Source organism: Bacillus rossius, chromosome 12, assembly GCF_032445375.1.
Source record: "Bacillus rossius redtenbacheri isolate Brsri chromosome 12, Brsri_v3, whole genome shotgun sequence".
NCBI lineage: Eukaryota > Metazoa > Arthropoda > Insecta > Phasmatodea > Bacillidae > Bacillus > Bacillus rossius.
In genome coordinates this window covers 29,152,622-29,171,973 of record NC_086339.1, presented here as the reverse complement: position 1 = coordinate 29,171,973, position 19,352 = coordinate 29,152,622, and the positions used below count along the sequence as shown (strand labels likewise).

The 19,352-nt window shown below is 37.3% G+C and overlaps 1 protein-coding gene across 3 annotated transcripts in view; it reads right to left on the bottom strand.

Moving 5' to 3' along the window:
- The window catches only part of LOC134537778 (ribonuclease P protein subunit p30), a 47,997-nt gene that overhangs the window by 12,973 nt on the left and 15,672 nt on the right, over positions 1 to 19,352 (bottom strand). For 2 of the 3 annotated variants that reach the window (XM_063378573.1, XM_063378572.1), the window contains exons 6-8: positions 12,696 to 12,763; positions 10,761 to 10,840; positions 1,807 to 2,242 (exon numbers count right to left, since the gene is read on the bottom strand). In XM_063378573.1, the coding sequence (XP_063234643.1) occupies positions 2,106 to 2,242; positions 10,761 to 10,840; positions 12,696 to 12,763 (285 nt within the window). In that variant the 3' untranslated portion in view covers positions 1,807 to 2,105. Of the gene's footprint in view, positions 1 to 1,806; positions 2,243 to 10,760; positions 10,841 to 12,695; positions 12,764 to 19,352 lie in introns of those variants that run through there. The other variant, XR_010076040.1, reaches the window with a different exon arrangement.

Here is a 19,352-nt window from a genome sequence, read left to right as displayed (position 1 = left end):
TTAAATAAGCATATTTATTTCAAGTTTCATTTTAAATTAATGTTTTTTTTTATCTGTTGATTTTTACCAAGTATTTTCTGTGTTTTTGTTTTTGCTTTTAATGATGTGAACTTTGTTGCTAGTTCCCAAGAATATTTTATTGAATTGTATAGTTTTAGATGTTGAAATATATTAAGTATATGTAGTCTGTTTTTTCTTCTTCGTTAATTACCATGGTAAGATAATAAAAAATCTACTTAATTTTGGGTCGAAGCCAAAGTGTGAATTTAACTACTCAAGTTAAAAGTTGCAGTGCAAAAAATTTACTTTGGATTTAAATTTATCTGAATTATTTGAATGAATTATAAAAAAAAATTTGGTAAACAAGTGACTGAGATTGTTCAAGAATCTGAATCTCAAATTCGAATTCCAGAGAATACTTTAAATATACTCCTCGATTCCGAATCTAGGTCTCAAGGGTCTAAAATAAATAATGTACAAAGGAGGACAATATCAACTATGCTGTTGAAACATTCAACCTTCAAATGGTTTATTCATGAACTAAGTTTCCAGAACCAATACTTCTTGTAATTTTATTTGTATGATTAAGTGTTAAAAGTACAATATCTTGGGGAATGGTAACAGGATAGGTACGGGAAAAACCTAGTAAACTTCAGTTAATTTATTTAATTTCCTCATATTTTTCCTCGAATATCGAATCATTCTATTACTAAGGATTTGGCGGTATTTGATTGGCCCATCCCTAGTAAAATGTAAGTAATTAGTTTTGCATGCTTTTCTCAAAAATATGTTAAAAATAAAATAAGCACAAACAACAACTATATTTAAAGCTAGTATGGTAGATCGATATACTTCTGCTTATAACCGTTAAAATTAAAACACCAATAAGAATGCACCTGAAAGACCACGTTGACTAAATGGGAAGTGCAGGGTAGAACGATGTCATGATTAGTTTGAGTGGAGCAGCACGTATGACATTGGCAACACTGATGTCCACTGTATAGTGGAGGTTGCTGAGAGTGGTTGTGTATCCCAACTATTCGTGTGCACAGACGGATATGAGCACCACTTGAAAGAACACTAAAATCATACAAACAGCTTTCATTATTTGACCGCAGGGAGTGATGGCCTATGAAGATCGCGGATTAACCTACCATGAGAATGGTTCTGTAGTTAAAAAGCCAAGTGGATGCAGAATCAGTGAGTTGACAAGGGACAGGGTGAGAAACTTTCAAGAAGCCAACGCCACGGTCATACCAAAGAGTCAAAGATGGATGTCTGGTGTGCAGGGTGATAACGGACATTTCAAACACCTTTGCTCAGGAGTTTTGGCATGTGACACATCATTGTGTCAGGGCATCTTCACCTGTTACTGTGACTGCCACTGACTTCTCACCACAGGCGACCTGAGACTATAATGGTGTGTTGAACTGCGAGCTCAGAGGGATGAATGAGACAGTCGTCTTGTTTGACCGAGCCCTGCAATGGTTGCATTCGTGGCACACATCATCACACCATCCCAGTTATTAAAATAATGGTATGGGTTGCCTTTGGATTTAGTTCAGCTTCTGCTGAGTCTGCATCGCTGGTAAGCTGAGCAGCTACTGCTACAGGTGGTCTACAGGTCACGAAAGCCCCAAACGTCATGAGAGACAGGTCACGAAAGCCCCAAACGTCATGAGAGACAGGTCACGAAAGCCCCAAACGTCATGAGACACAGGTCACAAAAGCCCCAAAAGTGTTAAAGTAAAGAAACAAAGTAAGGTCAGGAAGGTTGTGAAAAGATCTGTAAATAAACAGCAATGGTGCTGAGTCGCAAAACTTTAATTTCAAGCAGCGTTTTGTTAAGTTGCATTTTGTTTTTTGACGCCTTACTTCAGTTTACAGTCATACGTTAAATACAAACAGTTGGGGACTGCCCATGTAGTCATTTAGAAATTATCTCTGAAAAGGTTTAACCCTCAGTCACGGGCGATCTTGCATCACATCATAGGGATATTTTTTGTTCCCCCTCCCTGACGGTTGGTGAGATTGTTCCCTTGATCTCAGTAGCTTCCAGACAGATGATGTGGAAGAGTTGTGCCTTTTTGACCTTTTTTTTCCCTTCACGAGTCATCTGGCCGCTGACGTTTGTGTGCTGGTTCAATGTCCACTTCCATCTCATCACCAGCGGGAGAGTCGGTCGGTGAAGAGGGAGTCTTCAGCTGTATCGTCAACAGGGTCTTGCCGTAGCGACGACCCTCTGCAAAAGTTAACATCGTTACAGAGCATAAACTACAATAAAACAGATGTTTAAAATTAAAAACAGAGAAAGGCGCAGTTCGTGAAAACGTCATGACCAGTTCATAACAAGTGTTTCCTATTATTATGTAATTTAATTATCAATCTTTTTAATAAAATTGGTACACAGAATAGTATAATGGTTACAGAATAGATAAACCACAAGTTTATCACATGTAAGGTCTGGTGTCTGTGGTAGCTAAAGTTTACAAATATAATACATTTTTTACTTATATTTCAGCAAATATTTTTATTGTCTCACTTTAAGTCCTAGTAGTGCTCTGCAAGCTCTTCATAATGAAATGACACTTGGAACAATATCCTTGCTAAACGTGTAGTTTTTCAACTAAGTGGAGATTCAGGAGGTAATTAACACCGGTCTAAAGTGCCATAAGTAACACATTAAATAGGCACAGCCTGTAGTTTTCAACTAAGCTATTCCCAATGGCAAGATTAAAGGTTTGTGATTACAATTCGACACCCACTTTCAGTTTACAATTTTGGAAAAAAAAAATCATAGCATTATATTCAGGTAAATAGGGTACATATTAATTAACACTGGATGTGACTTAAATATCAGACGTGGAAAAGAATAATCTAAAGCAGCCGAGTTATTTAACTTAATGCTGCCCAACCGCCACTGAATATCGCTCGTAGCACACACACTCGTCACACATGCACGAGAGACAGTGTGGATGGGCACAAGAGGAAGGGTGGTACAGAGGGCCTGTTAAGGGGCCTCCCTAGTAAAAATGTTTAGCGCGGTGGGCCACTGGCCACGTGCTACTGCCAGTGGTTGGGCGTGGCGATATACCTGAGCCTGTCGCCTGCGCCGTGGTGGAGGGGGGAGAGGGCGTTTCAGCGAGGGGGGCGGAATAATGGGAGGGTTGTCATTGTGTGGAGTCCATTTACTACTCATACCTGCGTTATCTGCGAACAAGATCGTGGCAAGAAAGGTGACTGTTTTTCCCTTTCGCTACATTCAACCAAAACGATAATGTTCTCGCATTGCCTTGCTTGCTTCCTGACAGTGTTTATTAACTTGAAACATTAAATTAGTGTTGCGATCCAGTCCATATCCATTAAATGCAAACAATCGTCAATTCTGTTTAAAACATTTATTTTTATTTTTTAATTATGTTCTACATAATTATTAGATTTACATACATTACAAAAAATTGTCACCAAAAATTGATGCGTTAGCTTGTGTTTTCAGAAAAAAAATTGTAATAATTATTATAATTAAAAAAAATTTACAACATTATACTTTAGAACTGACATTTGTGTGATAAATGGTTTTGCACGAACATTATGCTTTCATTCATAAAAGTCTTCCGCACCGCGACGAGAAATCACGTCCTACTAATAGATTGAGTAATAAAACTGGGAATAAAATGATGAAAATAATATTAAATATTTTTACTCTTGGACACAAATCAACTTTTGAAATCGCAATAACGACAAACAAATTTTTAACTTACTTCCTGAAGAAAAAGTGCATGTCAAACTCACTTTAAAATTCTGTAGAGAAAAAAATGTCAGAAACAAACAAGTGTTCCCACCAACGACACATCGTCAACTTTGTATTCTAGGGTTCACGTCGTATTTAGTTACACTAAATATTACAGCATATTATTATTTTCTGGCACTTATTACATGTTTAGCATTTTATTTTTTTTAATATTTTTTAATGACTTTAACGTTGCATAATATGATGAATAAATATACACGAATGAACTGGAATCCTGTTCCGAGTTACATACAGACTGTTTACGAGCAGTGTAAATTTCTTAGCTGTTGCAACAGCGGCCTACAGGTGGATTCAGACTGCAGGCTTAGTCAGTCATGCTGAATCCACCTGAGTTCAGATTTTATCGAAGACAAGTGCGGGTGGTATGTAAGAACTCAGTGTGCACTGACTGTTGTGCTCAAGGTGTCAGTGAAATGTATAGCTGGAATCACGGGCGAAAATCTGTAGGATTCCCATGAGGCCCGCGCGATAACGTGAAGATTTTGCAAATCCAAGCGGGCCCCTTCCGATCGGATTTTTTTTATTTCAGGGAGGTTCGGGCCACCCTGAGATTCTCCCCTCCTCCCGGAATGTACACATGCAGCTGGAATTAATTTTTAGCCAAGTACGTCATTTGGTGCTGTATTTAGGCTGTCAAAGAAGATACGAAATATGGCTGCTTTGATAATTGACGATAACTCCTTTTTATTGTGAAATAGTACCCATCTACAACGAAATCCCTAAATATATCACCACTACTGTTGGGGATTTTCTATACAAACTATCAAAATAATTTTGGTTTTGTCACTGTCACTAGCTGTTATTGTATCATACGAAAACATGTATGTTTTGTGTATTAATTTGCGGTATTCATCTCTGTCAAAAAAAATCCTTTTCGATAATAAAGTGTAAGCAAGGTAGAATATAAGGCTAATTTTAAAATAAAAATTGAATAAAGTATTTTTTGCTTGCAGTAGTTCAAATTTTTGAATTAATTTAGTTGTTTGTTAAAAAAACCCTTCTAAAATCAAAGAAACTACCTACTTCCTAAATAGATAAATAGCGCTTTAAGAGTTCACACGCTTTTATAAATATTTAAACGCCAACATTTCAAATGTAGGTTTCACATAATGATAAAATCTTATCTATTTTCATGGTTACGCCTAATGGAAATAATATACAACAATTCGTCATATATGTTTTTTATGCTTTTAATAACTACTCTACACATGAGCAAATTTCAATATACATAAAACTAAGGAACTCTGCATTACATTTTAAATCTGTGTACGACACTAACAGAAATTGAAGCATAAAATAACATTTTTATTTTTTAATTAATAAGTATTTCATCAACGTGAGCTATGCTTTCATCTCAATGAAGCCACGCTACATAGAGGAAGTGCACATGTATTCAGTCATAACAACAGACCCTGCGGATCACCGAGTAAACTAATGAATGGAATTCATAGTATTACCAGGGTTTTAAGACATATTTTCGCTTCTACTCAATCGCAACATCTCACTTAGCATGTATAATGATATGGTTTCAGTAAACATATAAGACATATTCGCCCCATGTACAGCAGAGGAAACTAAAATGTTTGGAACACTGTAAACTAATTGTATTGTCATTTCTGTAGTTTCTCGAAGCGGCAAACTATGTATTATTGTTCAATAAAACAAAATATTAAAACAAACAAACAATAACATTACGTTCAGACAATTTGTTACGTGAAGTGAATGCAATAAAATACACAAGACAGTTTCTTAAAAATACACACACCATTACCAAAACACAATCCCATAAAAATCATATAATATTCCATGTCGACTTAAAATTATTATCTATTATTCACCATGGTAATTTCTTGCGGGTAGCCAGCAGCAAAGGGACACAATTTTTATTCATTTAATTAACTTTGACCAAACTTGTAAAACCTGGCATGAGCAAAGTAAGCTAATTCACAATTTTATTTTGCGTCACAATATTAAACATCAACTAGTAATGAATTAAGAGTTTGCTTTGCTTGGTAGAACATCGAATATAGTCATCTCCAGGTATTAAACTGAATTTTGAAAGAGGGACTCAAGTTTCTGAACAAGTTGTTGACTTTCCTGATGATCCATCGACAGTTCGTAAACGGTCTCATCGTCGGGATGTCGAGCTTGGGACCTTTTTCCTCACCATAGACCCGTGGTCTGTTCTACCATTCGCACAGCTATCCCAACCTATACAAATAGCCGAGTGCTACTACTCCCGTTGCTTCTATCATGGAGTTCGCCCGCAGTCGTACTTCCCTATCCAGCCTGCGTAATACACGCGTCCTACCTGCTAGCCGCCAAGAACGCGTCCATTTGTGAAAAAGCCACACCCGCTAACAAATACTAACTTATTAATTATAATATGCAAAACATAAAAACATTACATATGCGATAAAACAAAATTTGCTGCTGTCATAAGCCGAAGAAAAAGAATCAAGTTGAAATACCTATAACATAGACAGATAAATCTAAAATAGAGTTATTGATAGTAATGTTTTAATAAACAGAATAATGTATGTCATATTACACTAAATACGTGTTCTTACTAACAACCGAATTTAAAAATAATATAAATTACTTTTTTTTCTTTTTCAACCATAACCGCATAGACGAAACAATAATTTTGATAAAAAATTTTGTATAACTATACGACAGGACTAAAAGTACATTGTACGTAATAAGTATTTGCTTATAGGAATTAATGCTGCAGAATATACAAATAGATTCAAATGCATAGAATTTAATATATTGTGGAATTTATTTGGCAATATGCATGTACAAAAGATTGAATTTGAAATGAATTATCTGTTTTTAACTACAAATATAATTTTATCATTTCTCACTTTCATTCAAACTTCAGAGTGTCATTTTCAACAACAAAATAGCCACAACTTCACTTAAAAATATTTTAACTTGATACTTATATTGTATAACTTTTGATGAAATTAAATGTTAAGAGTTTCATTTAAGTTCGAAAGGAAACATAAATATAACGTTCAAAATAAATAACAAACGTTTTGTCTAGTTAGGAGTTCCGCGTCATGCAAATAAAGGAAAGTTAAACTTTTCAGTATACGGCTGCAATAATTATAGAGGAAAATGCTATTTATTCATTACTTTTAATTCCCGTTTGAAGAAGAATAAATCGAAAAGTGCTATACCGAAAGTATAAAGTTGAAGTTCAATATTGCTTGTCAAGTAAGTTCAAGATCAAAATAAAAAAGAAGAAAATTTGTTTTCTTGAATATACTTTTTTCAGAAAAGTATACATACATACAATATTTTTTTAGTTAATTAATTTTTTCATGCGAAGAAATATTTAATTGTTAAAATCACGAGAACATAATTTATTATGTTTATGTATTCTAAAAGCTTATGTTAAAGATCGACTATATGCTATTCAATTTGCCCAAGAATTTTACTGCAATAGGAGAGCATTGCAAAAACACAATTTAACTAATAGGTAGGCCTATTATCACAATAAGTTATGTTCATAAACTATATTAAAGGGAAACAAATATTTATCATTTGATGATATGCAACTTTTTCCTTTGAGGTAAAAATTGGGGTATATTTAATGTAATAAGTAACTCCTCTCATAAAATTTACTGAAACTAATATTCTTCATTGTCCGTCATATTATGATTCCAAACAGTTTAAATCAACTGAAACATGAAATAAAATAGTAAGGTTAACCATGAGGTGTGGAAGAAATTAGAGATTGCTTTGTAAAAAGTGTTAAAAATTTCTCATGAAATATTGTAATTATTATGTTCGTACATAATGTAATAAAAAATTCAGTACATGAAATTCAACACATAGGTACTTTGTATTGCAAGTTATTAAACATACCTATATTTTAAAAACACATGTGCGTATCTAAGTCGAATTGTTATGTCATACATGATGAACAATAACATTACCAACACAACTTCCCTTCCAAATAACTTTCACCCAAAGATAAGGTCGCGGATAAATTATACACACTGGTCGCACGAGGAGCTGAAATAAGTCTTATAAGAAAGCCGGCCGGAGTAATTCTTTTCAAGCCAAAGCTGAAAGTAATATATGTTGTTTGTCTAAAACAGGCAGTGAAATTACATACAAGTTTACAGAATAGCCATATAAGATCTTTGACGCTTCTTATCCCGTCAGTGGACTGTACGCGAAGAACCAACTGCATCATGGCCCCCCGCCAGTTATATACTTACGTATGAATACACTTGTAAACGATGGTTTGTATACTTATGTATGTTGCCGACATCGATAGGTATTCTTTGGCAGCTCGATGTGGATTCATTCGAACACGTTTGCGCTAAACACGACATATTTTTACATAAGAGTGACATCGCGCACTGAAAAAAGTTGCAGGTCTGTAACGCAACAGTGATGCAAATATTACATAGTTCGAACATTTTCTGGAGCACGACATTCACTTTGGGTAATGCTAAGCTACTTGATAGGTACACTTTACCCGCTTTAAAAGTGATAACTTAAAAAAAAGTGTACATGGAAGCAGACTCAGCCATATGTTTATTGCTGTTGTATTTGTCATAAACCTACTAAGTTCAATACGGCCTGTAAGTAGAACCCATGTTTTTTTACGACTTGTGTACAAGCTGTGGTTGTAAAGCGAATTTATATTCTTAGTTAACTAACGTCTATCATAACAAATTTGGAATAAGGCTACCTTAATTTTTTTTTCTAGAACGAAAATATCTGGAAATAAAAATCAAGGAAAAAAGCATGAAAGATTACGGATTTTTTTTTCAACAACAAATAATTTATGGTTTAACTGCTTTGTGTACTATATAAAAACATAACAAGCTTTCAAAATTTTACATTTTTTTTTGATTATCCGTTATAGTTATGTTTTGTTTTAACTCATAAATATTTAAGTTGATTGCCAACGTCACGAGTGTACAATAATTTATGTCACACTGCTCCGGGTTGCAGGTAAACTAACAGGCGTGAAATTTGATTAGAAACGCGTTCTATTTATTCAGGCCCTTTAATTGGGCGTGACGAACCATGTGCCAAACATGTAACAATTATAAGTAGGTGAAGTATTAAACAAAAAGATCTTGAATGCAAAATAATGCATCTAAAAAAAATAATTTGCAAGGTTCTTTCGTGGATGTTGTAATGTATGGACAATATTTTCTTAATTTTGGTTTTTGGATAAATTAATTGTGGTTTGTAAAATTTTAATAATTTTGTATAATTGCTGTAAAAAATTTATTTCCTGTCCTTATTAATTAATCTAGCTGTAGAAATCAGTTTATCTGAAAATTTACGCCATCTTCATTAAACATTGCCACTATTTATACTTTTTAACTTCCAAATGGTTTTTGAATTTTGTAATTAATAACGTACCATCCATAATTACATATGTGAGCGATCGGTCACTGACCTCATCTTCAATCCTCCTCGTGACTCCTGCGCCAGGAGGAACATTTACATAATTCTGACTAGCTTATTTAATATAGATCTTCCCTTGTTTTTATTTTTTATTTATCATTCCATGAACATTTTTAAAACAGAGAAGACCATCATATATCTATCTAACCAAAAAGCATAGAAAAATAACATTTAGTTTTCAAAATATGATTTTTCTTTTAGTTTAAGATACATTTTATATAAACCTACATTTTTAAGTATGAAAACTTTTGTAAATAGTTAACCATTTGGTTAATACCAGTATAAATTTTTCTTCAGCGTTGTAAGATGTGTAAAATCATTTTGGAAAACTAAAATAATTTTAAAAAATATTGGGTAGTATAATAATTGTTTTTTGAATATTTATTAAAAATAGAAGGAAAACACTGAAGTGTATGTTCATGTTAAAAGTTAAATAAAAATTTTGTCGAATTAGCTAGCGAGACTGTAAAGTCACCAATAAATAGTTTGTACGACAAATTTCAACGTGTTGATTGATCAGTTTCAATACTTTATTTCGTAATACATGATCTAGTATTGTAAACTTTAGGATATTAGTAGTTAAAAAAAAACCGATGTTTTAGAGATACACGAATATACACACAGAGTAAGTCGAGCACATGGTACTGTGGCGAGGCACACTAAAAGCAATTCTGAGAATTTCTTTCGGTCACGGGATTACCTGTTACCGTTGCAGGTTGTGGGTTGTCTCCCTCTCACGCACGCACGCACACACACACAGGTAGCCTGCCTCCCCTCCGGCCACGTGTTCCTCCACCGCGCTACCTGAGCTGTGAGCTACGAGCTGGCTTCGCCGAGCGGCAGCACGAGACGGTGGAAAACTTTCAGGATTTGCAGAAATTGCGGAAAAGATATCTCGGAATTCAAAGCGATGACTATATGTTTTAAATACATGAATTTCTTTAGAAAAAAATTATATTTTTTTCTAGACTTGTACTTTTTTTCTGTCATTCTCCTAAGCAGTATAAAATGGCCCCAAAGTTGGACAAGTTGGTGATTTTTTTATTTCATATTTTGATAGAAAAAAACATAAATGTAAAAGTATACAGACAATTCGTGTAGTATCTTCTCGTGGGTGAAAAATTTTCAGATTCGTAGTGTCGATCAATAAAGTCCCATCATTATTTAAAAAACATAGTGTTCCGCTAACTTCTGAAGCTACTAGGGAGGCCCCTTAAGGTCAAATTACACAACCAAATGGAAATTCAACAGAAAACTATTTTCTTTCAAGTAGGCCTAAATACAAACAATTAACTGGAATGAGTTTTACCAACACCTCTGACACAAAAACCATATCAGTATCCATTTTTACACCTAAAGCAATTAAATTTTAAATTAATAAAAAAAAAAATAAGGTCGAAGAACAACAAGAAAAATCCATATTATAAATATCCAAATATCATTTAATGGGCAGATAAAATTTTTTGTGTAATTTCAGGATTAAAAAGAAGCATGCAGTACTTACCAGCTTTGATCAGAAGAGCTCTGCATGAACTTGTGATGGCAGTTTTGGATTGTTCTTCACTTAATCCGAATATGAGGCCTCTATATTGCACAACATTAAGGATTTAAACTTTCTCAAAATTGGCAATAAAGTTTTTATAAAATCACAAATAAAAACTATAACAGTATTTTTTTTTTATTTTCATAAATGCTGTTTTCTGAACTTAATTTAAAGGATACAGCCTAAGAGTTCAAGGATGGACTCAGATACTAAAAACAATAATAAAAAAGTATATTTACTCAGTTTAGCCAACCAAAAAATGTTAACTACAGAGCCACTATGCAAGATTTGCTTCCACAAGGACATGAGCTCAAGCAATCCACTTAAAAATTTGTCAATATCCTTCTTTGGTGGCTGCCTAAAATCAATGCCTTAGATTGAGATCAGGGGGAGGGATAAGAACTATAATATGCCATAGTGTGGTTTCAACAGTTTTTATGGCATGACAAACTGACGAGCATTGTTAAAGCAAAGCTGAAAGGTTATAAGATTTTCAAAGAACATAACATACTGTCCACCAAATTAAATTACTATGCTTTAACAAAACCACATTTTTAAAATAAAACAATAGAATATTGTTATGGCATAAAAACTGCTGAAACGAAATTGGCATCTTTGGCCTATGTCTCCCCTTTATAAGATTATCATTGTCAGCAGCAGTGGACTGGCTAAATGGCTAAAATAAAAGGTTTGTTGTAAAAGTTTCAGGATGATGCCATGCCTACAAGTCATTCAACACTGAGCTACACACATCTAAGAGTAAAATGATCACATGGATATGAAAAGATTTATCAAAGGACCAAGTCTAACACTGAAAAACTATTAATGAATAAAAGACACTTAAAAGCACTAAAGAAGCAGCTTTTAAACATTTTGTCGAAAAGGCTATTCGTATATCAATAATTTTCATATAAAATGTGAGTTAAAAATGTAATACAATCTGAACTTTATGAATGAACCATTTCTCAACACTAATAACCAAAGTAAATATTTACCTCCAGGAAGTCAATAAATATTATAAAGAGACATTTATTTATTTTGACTCAATTTGTGCTGTAATGGTATTGATTCGAGACAAGTCACCTCAATGAATCTGCAGAGACACAGTGTGGTGAGAAAGCTTTGTTGGCACAGAAGACATCATTGGAACCTGAAATGCAGTCTACCCTCTGGGACGGAGTTGTCATTATCACCACCAGGTTGGCCTTGCTGCCACACAGATCACCATAACGCATGACTGACACATAATTTCACAACAAGGTTCAGTAAAAAGATTTACTGGTACATCTTTTCACTGTAACAGGAAACTCTCCAACCACACTGATCTCTCGCAAGCTCTCGTCACTTGTCCGATAGTCAACTGCAAAATCCTCGTGCCCTTTCTCCAAGCGGTCCCCTTCCCGGTCATGATCAACTCCTGCTGGTACAGTCTGTCCGTAACTACCATAGAAACACACTCCCAAACGACATTGAAAGCTTGCTCCTTGACCACATGCACCATCCCATCCAGGAGAGTCTCAGGTTCAAAAAGCCCAACAGTTTCTTCTGCCAGTTTCATTTCCTAGGAAGCTCAGTCACGCAAGGCGTGATCAGTAGATCGGCAGGCCTTCAAAAATGTTCAGTTAACCTCGGGCCGGCCATGGCTATCAGAGTGGTTCTCTTTCTCTTTCTCTCTCTCTCTCTCTCTCTCTCTCTCATAAAAACGCATGTTAAGAGACACCATGGATGTTATTTATGGCCCAAATTCCAGCGTTAAATTCAGTTTTTAATGTATTCTGCTCTAAGAAAAAACCTTTGAAATCCTCCAAGATTTTTAATTTTCTAGAAGACATTGCTTTCTAGTTGAATTTAACTTTTAGAAGCTTCGCACGCCCCTAACATTCAAGGAAAGGATACAAACAAAGAATGTCATACGGTCCGCGAATCTGCAATGGTTTTGATGCTCCACTACTGATGATAATGTTCTGGGGAAAAAAAAAAAAAAAAAAACACAAAATCTTTACCAACTACACAAAAACACTGCATCTAAATACATAATACCAAAGTTGACACACACAAAAAAAGTTATTTAAATATAATCTAGTGATGTTAAGTGTATTTTTCATTCAGTTTCATTAAAGTACAGTAGAGTCCCGCTAATACGAAAATCCGCCTAATCCGAACAGGGCTAGGACGAAAAAAGAAATATTTTTATAACAATTATGAACCTTGAAAAGCAAAGAAAAACAAGTTCTTTTTCAAGTAATGTCTTACTTTTATTAATATGTACACAAGAAAACTATGATTTATCTATTTCTCCTTCAACTAAAAAGAAAAAAATATGCTTACGTACATAGTACCTACTTAAATATTTACGTATTTATATTATGCTAACTATGCTAAATAATGAAGGTGTGTTTTGTGTCTGATCTTTAATATTTTACACATCAGATGTTAAATAGCCCACGCCTCATAAAGACCATAAATGGCATTACATTAGAAAATTCCGCCTAATCCGAATTTTCGCTAATCCGAACAGGGTTCGGTCCCAATTAGTTCGGATTAGCGGGACTCTACTGTATAGTAATTTTTTTTTATTAAATTATCTGAATGAAGAGAAATATCCAGAAACCACGTGAATTTATGATATATGATTAGCTATGTTTTATCAGGTAAAAGGTTGTGGCACGAGACATTGTTGTACTGCAACATGTTTGTTTTGACAGTTTAATTATTTATTATTATTTACGATTTATTTTATTTTTGTTTGCTCTATGTATAATATCATTTATTTTCAGAAACGGCAATATTTGGTTATGTATGTCTATGGAAAAGTGATTCTTTGGATTTTTACCGGACTATTTGAACGAGGTATTGTTGATACCCCTCTAAGGACTAATGGACTTGAAAACTGTAAACGGTAAAATTAACGCCGTAATTTTATTATGTAAATTATTAATTTTAATATTTATGTATTTGAATTTTAAGTGAAATTTTGTTATCCGCGCAATTGTTGCGTTCGGAGTTTACGTTTTCGGTAAGAAATTATGTACCTGAAACGGTCCTTTTGGCCAATCACGGGCCACCATTTAAAAGTGAGTCTTACTGGTTATTTTGAGGAAACTAGTAAGAAAGAGAGTTCTACAATGGCCAGCTGAATGAGCGGCAACTTCGTGACGTCGGCGAATTTAAATCCTGAAAATTAGCTATCTAGCATCAGGCATCCCGGATAGTGGATGATAATTATGAACCATTAGGGAGTTCAGAACATTTAAATAGGATTTATCTAAAAAGATAAATATCATAGGAGTGATTAACGTGAGTAATAAAAGTGCCCAGATTTTTTGTGCCCTAATCTTATGCACGAATCACGAAACTCCCGTTTTTACGTCACATCGTCGCCGAAACTTATTATAAACATTGATTTCATGAATTAAATTGACTTTATAGAGGATTTAAATAATACTTGGACATAAATTTTACGAATTTACACATTAATTAACAGACTCAGTGGTCCTATAGATGAGAGGCTCTGAGCTCTGCCGATGATTTTGAACCTATCTAGCCGAGGTAAATTGATTTAAGTTCCCTAAAAAAAAAACATTAATTAAAAACTGTGTAGTGTCAACGAACCCGAATTAAGACTTTTGAAAATATTTAAATGTGCGCAACATAACTCCTGGTAATTGAACTTTTATTGAATTACTATGATGTCACCGTTAAGTTAGGTTGTTGTTTTGGATATGAATAATAATTAAATATATTAATAAGATTGAAATCTTTTAAATCGTTTTTACATTGGAAATAAAATAATTCTATATTTAATATTCACAGTGTTGTGTTGTGTTATTTGTAATTCCACCTACTCCAGTGTGTATTTATGTATGTTCCATATCAATCAAATAACACCTAACTGTGACTTACCTTATGTCAACATTACCAGTGAAGAGTCACACAATTTAAGAAATCTAATTTATTACACAGTTTTATTCAGCCCAACGTTTAAGTGTGTGTGTGGAGCCTACTAAGCAGCACGAAAGTAGCTCTACATATTTAATTGGCTACCCTAGCGGGGCCTAAACAACTAAGAAGGTTCCCGCACATATTTATTTGGAGCCCATACGGTGGGGCCGATTTTGAGGTTAAGGGACACCTCAACAATTTTTTTGTGTAAATTCTGTACCATCCGAGTACTGTGTGCAAGTGCACTATTTGTGTAACGCATTATTTTTTTCAATTACTTCCTTGCACACCACTATGGCCGACGAACAAAACAAATACTTTCTTAGAGAAAGATCACGAAGTGTAGGGGAGGAGTTTGCTACTGCACAAACCTCAAGCAGTGAGTCGAATCCTTCATCATCTGCAGGGAATTCGCCTGTAGTCACCTGTGAGGAAAGGTTAGGGCGGCTCACATCTCCCCTAATCATGGAGCAGGAAAACATAAATGACACTGTCCTACACACAATTGCACCCCAGGATAGCACTCCTACTCCACCACCAGTGACACTAGAGTCACTGATGCAGATCTTGCTGCAGACAAATGCTCAGATGAAGCAGAACGACTCTAAATTGGAAAAAAACAACACCGTTCTCACTGAAAAACTAGAGCAAAACAACACTGCTCTCACTGAAAAACTAGAGCAAAATAACATCAATCTCACGGCTGAGTTGAGGGCTGGATTGGAACAGACCAATGCTGCCATGGAACAGAACAATGCCAGCCTAAGGAATCTCGAGCACAGCATCGAGGTTAGACTCTTGCAACAACATGAGGAGATTCAGCAGATAGCCGAACAGGTCTCCCAATACAACAGCAGGGTAGATGGGTTGGAATCCCACGTCACGTCCCTGAGGAACATGATGGCCAACGAGCATCGAGGACAGGCCAACGCCAGGGAAGAGGTGCGTGAGCACATCCAGCACCTGGAGAGTAGGCTTGGTGACATCGAGGTGGCCACAGCTACGCTGAGGGACAGGTTTGAAAATCTATCTGTCCAACCGAGCCCTACAGCTGCATCAGCTGGTAGTATAGGCCAGGCCCAGGCAAGCGAGTGCCATGGACCTACTGTTCCAACACTGCCCACCACAAGCAAGCAACAGGGCGGCACCGAGTGCTACACTGAGCACCTGCCCCAGGAACCGTCACGTGTCACCCCCATCACTCATCGGCCAAGTAGCAGGACGTTTGTAAACACGTCGAGTATGGACCCTGCTACTCTGATCCACCACCCGGCCAAGCATTGGGCAGAGGCCATGCCCACGTTTTCAGGAAGGGTTACCGAGAACCCTATACGGTTCTTGAAGCGCTTTGAGGAATATGCGGCCACGTTCAATCTCAGCGAGGCTGAGGTACTAAAATGCCTCAACAGTGCGTTGAAAGGGCAGGCTTTCTACTGGTGGGAAATGCTGAGTGCAACCACCAGTAGCTACAATCACTTCCAGGCCATGTTCCGCCAGCAGTATTGGAGTCTGCGCATTCAGAGCAATCTGCGTGCCCAGCTCCATACTGAGAGGTATGACCCCAGGAAGGGCACAACGCTGGAAGCCCACCTCTCAACAATGTTTGAGAAAACTAGATACCTCGACTTGCCCATGACGGACGAGGAGTTCGTAGCGGCAATACTCACTCAGTTGCCGCTGCGCTACCAAAAGCAGTTGTCCGGCCTGACGTACCGAGACGTCACAGAGTTCAGAGAGAGGCTCCTGAACTACGACAAGCTGGAGAAAATGGACAGGACGCCAGCACCCAAGGAGGACCACGAGAGGGTACCCCAGCAGAACCGCCAGCCACCCCTGAATAACTATTGGCAAAACAGGGACAACAAGCCAAGGGACAACCGTCAGGCAGCTGTCCACACTATGACGTGGCAACCCAAGGGCAGAGAGCAAAGCTCATATGGCCGGTACGCTATGAGCCAACGCAAAGGCCCCTACAACAAGAGGAAGACCTGGTGGTCAAATACGAGGAACTATCATAGCGACGAAGAGATGTACCAGCGCAAGAGGAAGGACGACCGCAACGACAACCGCCGCCGCTCCTACTCGCCTGAAGTACGGCCTCCCAGGGAGTCCCGTGACCGACGCCCAAGATCCTCGTCTGAAGACGAGAGAGAGTACGCGAGGAAGTACCGCAAGATGGAAGAACCTCGATACCAGGGCCGGCACGAAGAAACCCGAATGCCACCTCACCATTATTCCCCCCAGACGACAGAGAATCATGGCGGCAATGCCCAGAATAGCCAGTTCTCTGGAAACAAACGCTACCAGAACGCAACGTTTCCGCCACCATTCCAGGCGCAGCATCCAGGACATCAAGCTGCATACTACCAGAGAGGGGAAGTGAACCCGGTAGCAGCCGAGTTCAAGGCTGCAGTGTCCAGCGTCGCAGGACCCAGTAATTGGAACCACAACGAACAACAACAACGTGTTCCAGGTGGACGTGCCAACCAGGGCACGTTAAACTAGAACGGGTTTCAGTTGGATCGCCCCGAACAGAAACCCACTATTCAGGCTCAGGGGTACAAAACGACAAATCTCCAATTTACAGCTGCATCAGCTACGATAAATTTATATGCACTGTTATGCTAAGAGAAAGTGAAAGGGACTTTCTATACAATGAAAACGATGAAAATAGGGTTCATCAAGTTTGTACCGTTTGTCCACATGTGACATTGAAAATTGAAGAATGCAACGTAGATGCATTAATTGACAGTGGCGCTGAAGTCACGTGTATTAGTGAGGAGTTGGTAAACTACCTCGAACACCAAGGTATAATACTACCCAAGATACCAGTACCAGCACTCAAGATAATTGGAGTGACATCAAGGGCAAGCCCTATTGTAAACAGACAGGTACTGATAACAGTACACGGCCTAGGCAGACCAAAAGACATGACTGCACTAGTTGTGAAAGGCCTAGCAAAACCGCTAATAATAGGCACCGACTTTCTATCACAATTTGGTGTAGTGATAGATTTTAAACTATGTAAAATTCATTCAAATGACTGTGAAACTCCAGTCACACTCACAGGCAAGTGGCATGTGAGGGAAAGTTTTGTGGGAATATTGTACAGTGAACCTATGCACAGGCACATATACAATGCACAAGCAAGTGAGCAACTTCAGGCATCACTTGAAGACATAAGACAGTCACTACAGGAGGTGAAGAGTGTATCACCCAGTCAGCTGCAACAACTGTTTGGTGTACTGGCCAATTTTCAGTCAGTATTTTCTGACAAGCCAGGCAGAAACAGATTCTACCAAGCGAAAATTAAAATAAATGAGGAGGCACCGTACCACCGCAAATGCTATCCCATTCCGGTGAAGTACGTTCAGGAAGCCACAGCTTACCTACAACTTATGATTGATTGGAATGTAATCAGGAGAGAAGCAAGCCCCTATGCTAACCCCATAGTTTGTGTGAGTAAACGAGACGGGACAGTAAGACTGTGTCTCGATGCTAGGGAGCTCAACAAAATTACAGTCAAGGACAGGGAAAGTCCTATACAAACGGCAGAAATTTTAAGATTGTATCAAGGTGTGAAGTATCTCACAACCATGGATCTGTCGTCAGGCTATTGGCAGATACCATTAGAGCCTAATTCCTGCCAATATACATCATTTCTGTTCAGGAATCAGCAGTATGTATTTACAGTTATGCCGTTTGGACTGTGTAACGCAGTGGCTGACTTTACGAGATGTCTAGACGCAACCTTAGGACCCGAGTGTCAGGGATTTGCAAGGGCGTATGTCGATGACATATTAATAACATCATCAAATTTTGAAGAGCACATGCAGCATGTTGCCACTGTACTGCACAAATTGCAAGAGGCAGGCATGACTGTGAAAATTAGAAAATCTGTTTTCTGCAGAGAGGAATTACCCTTTTTAGGACACATCCTCACACCTGAAGGCATTAAGACACCCCCAGACAAGCTGCAGAACATCCAAGAGTTTCCTACACCGAGGAACGTGAAACAGCTAAGAGCGTTTCTTGGAATAATTGGGTTTTACAGGATATACTCCAACCAAGTTGCACAGTGTGCAGTTCCACTGTTCAGCCTATTGAAGAAAGGTCAGGCATGGATGTGGAGTGAAGAGCACGAGCAAGCCTTCATCAGCTTGAAAAACTTGTTCCTGACTGAACACGTCATCTACCATCCAACCCAAGGGAAGGAATTTCTGTTATACACAGATGCCTCTGACACAGCCCTAGGATGTAAGCTTGCACAGGAGGAAAATGGAATTGAAAAGACTGTAGCAATGGCTAGTCGTACTCTCAACCAAGCCGAGAGAAATTACACTGTTACAGAGCGAGAGGCTCTGGCCATCATATGGGCACTCCAGAAGTACAGGGATCTGCTACTTGGAGAAACAGTGAAATTGTTAACAGATCACCAGGCGTTAACATGCCTTAAGGCAGGCAAGTTATTTGGTAGCCGCCTTACGAGATGGTTTTTGCTACTGCAGGAATATGATATTCATATACATCATATCAAGGGATCTGCCAACACCACTGCAGATTACCTAAGTCGCATGCATGAACTGCAAGAAAGTTCACCATCTACATCAA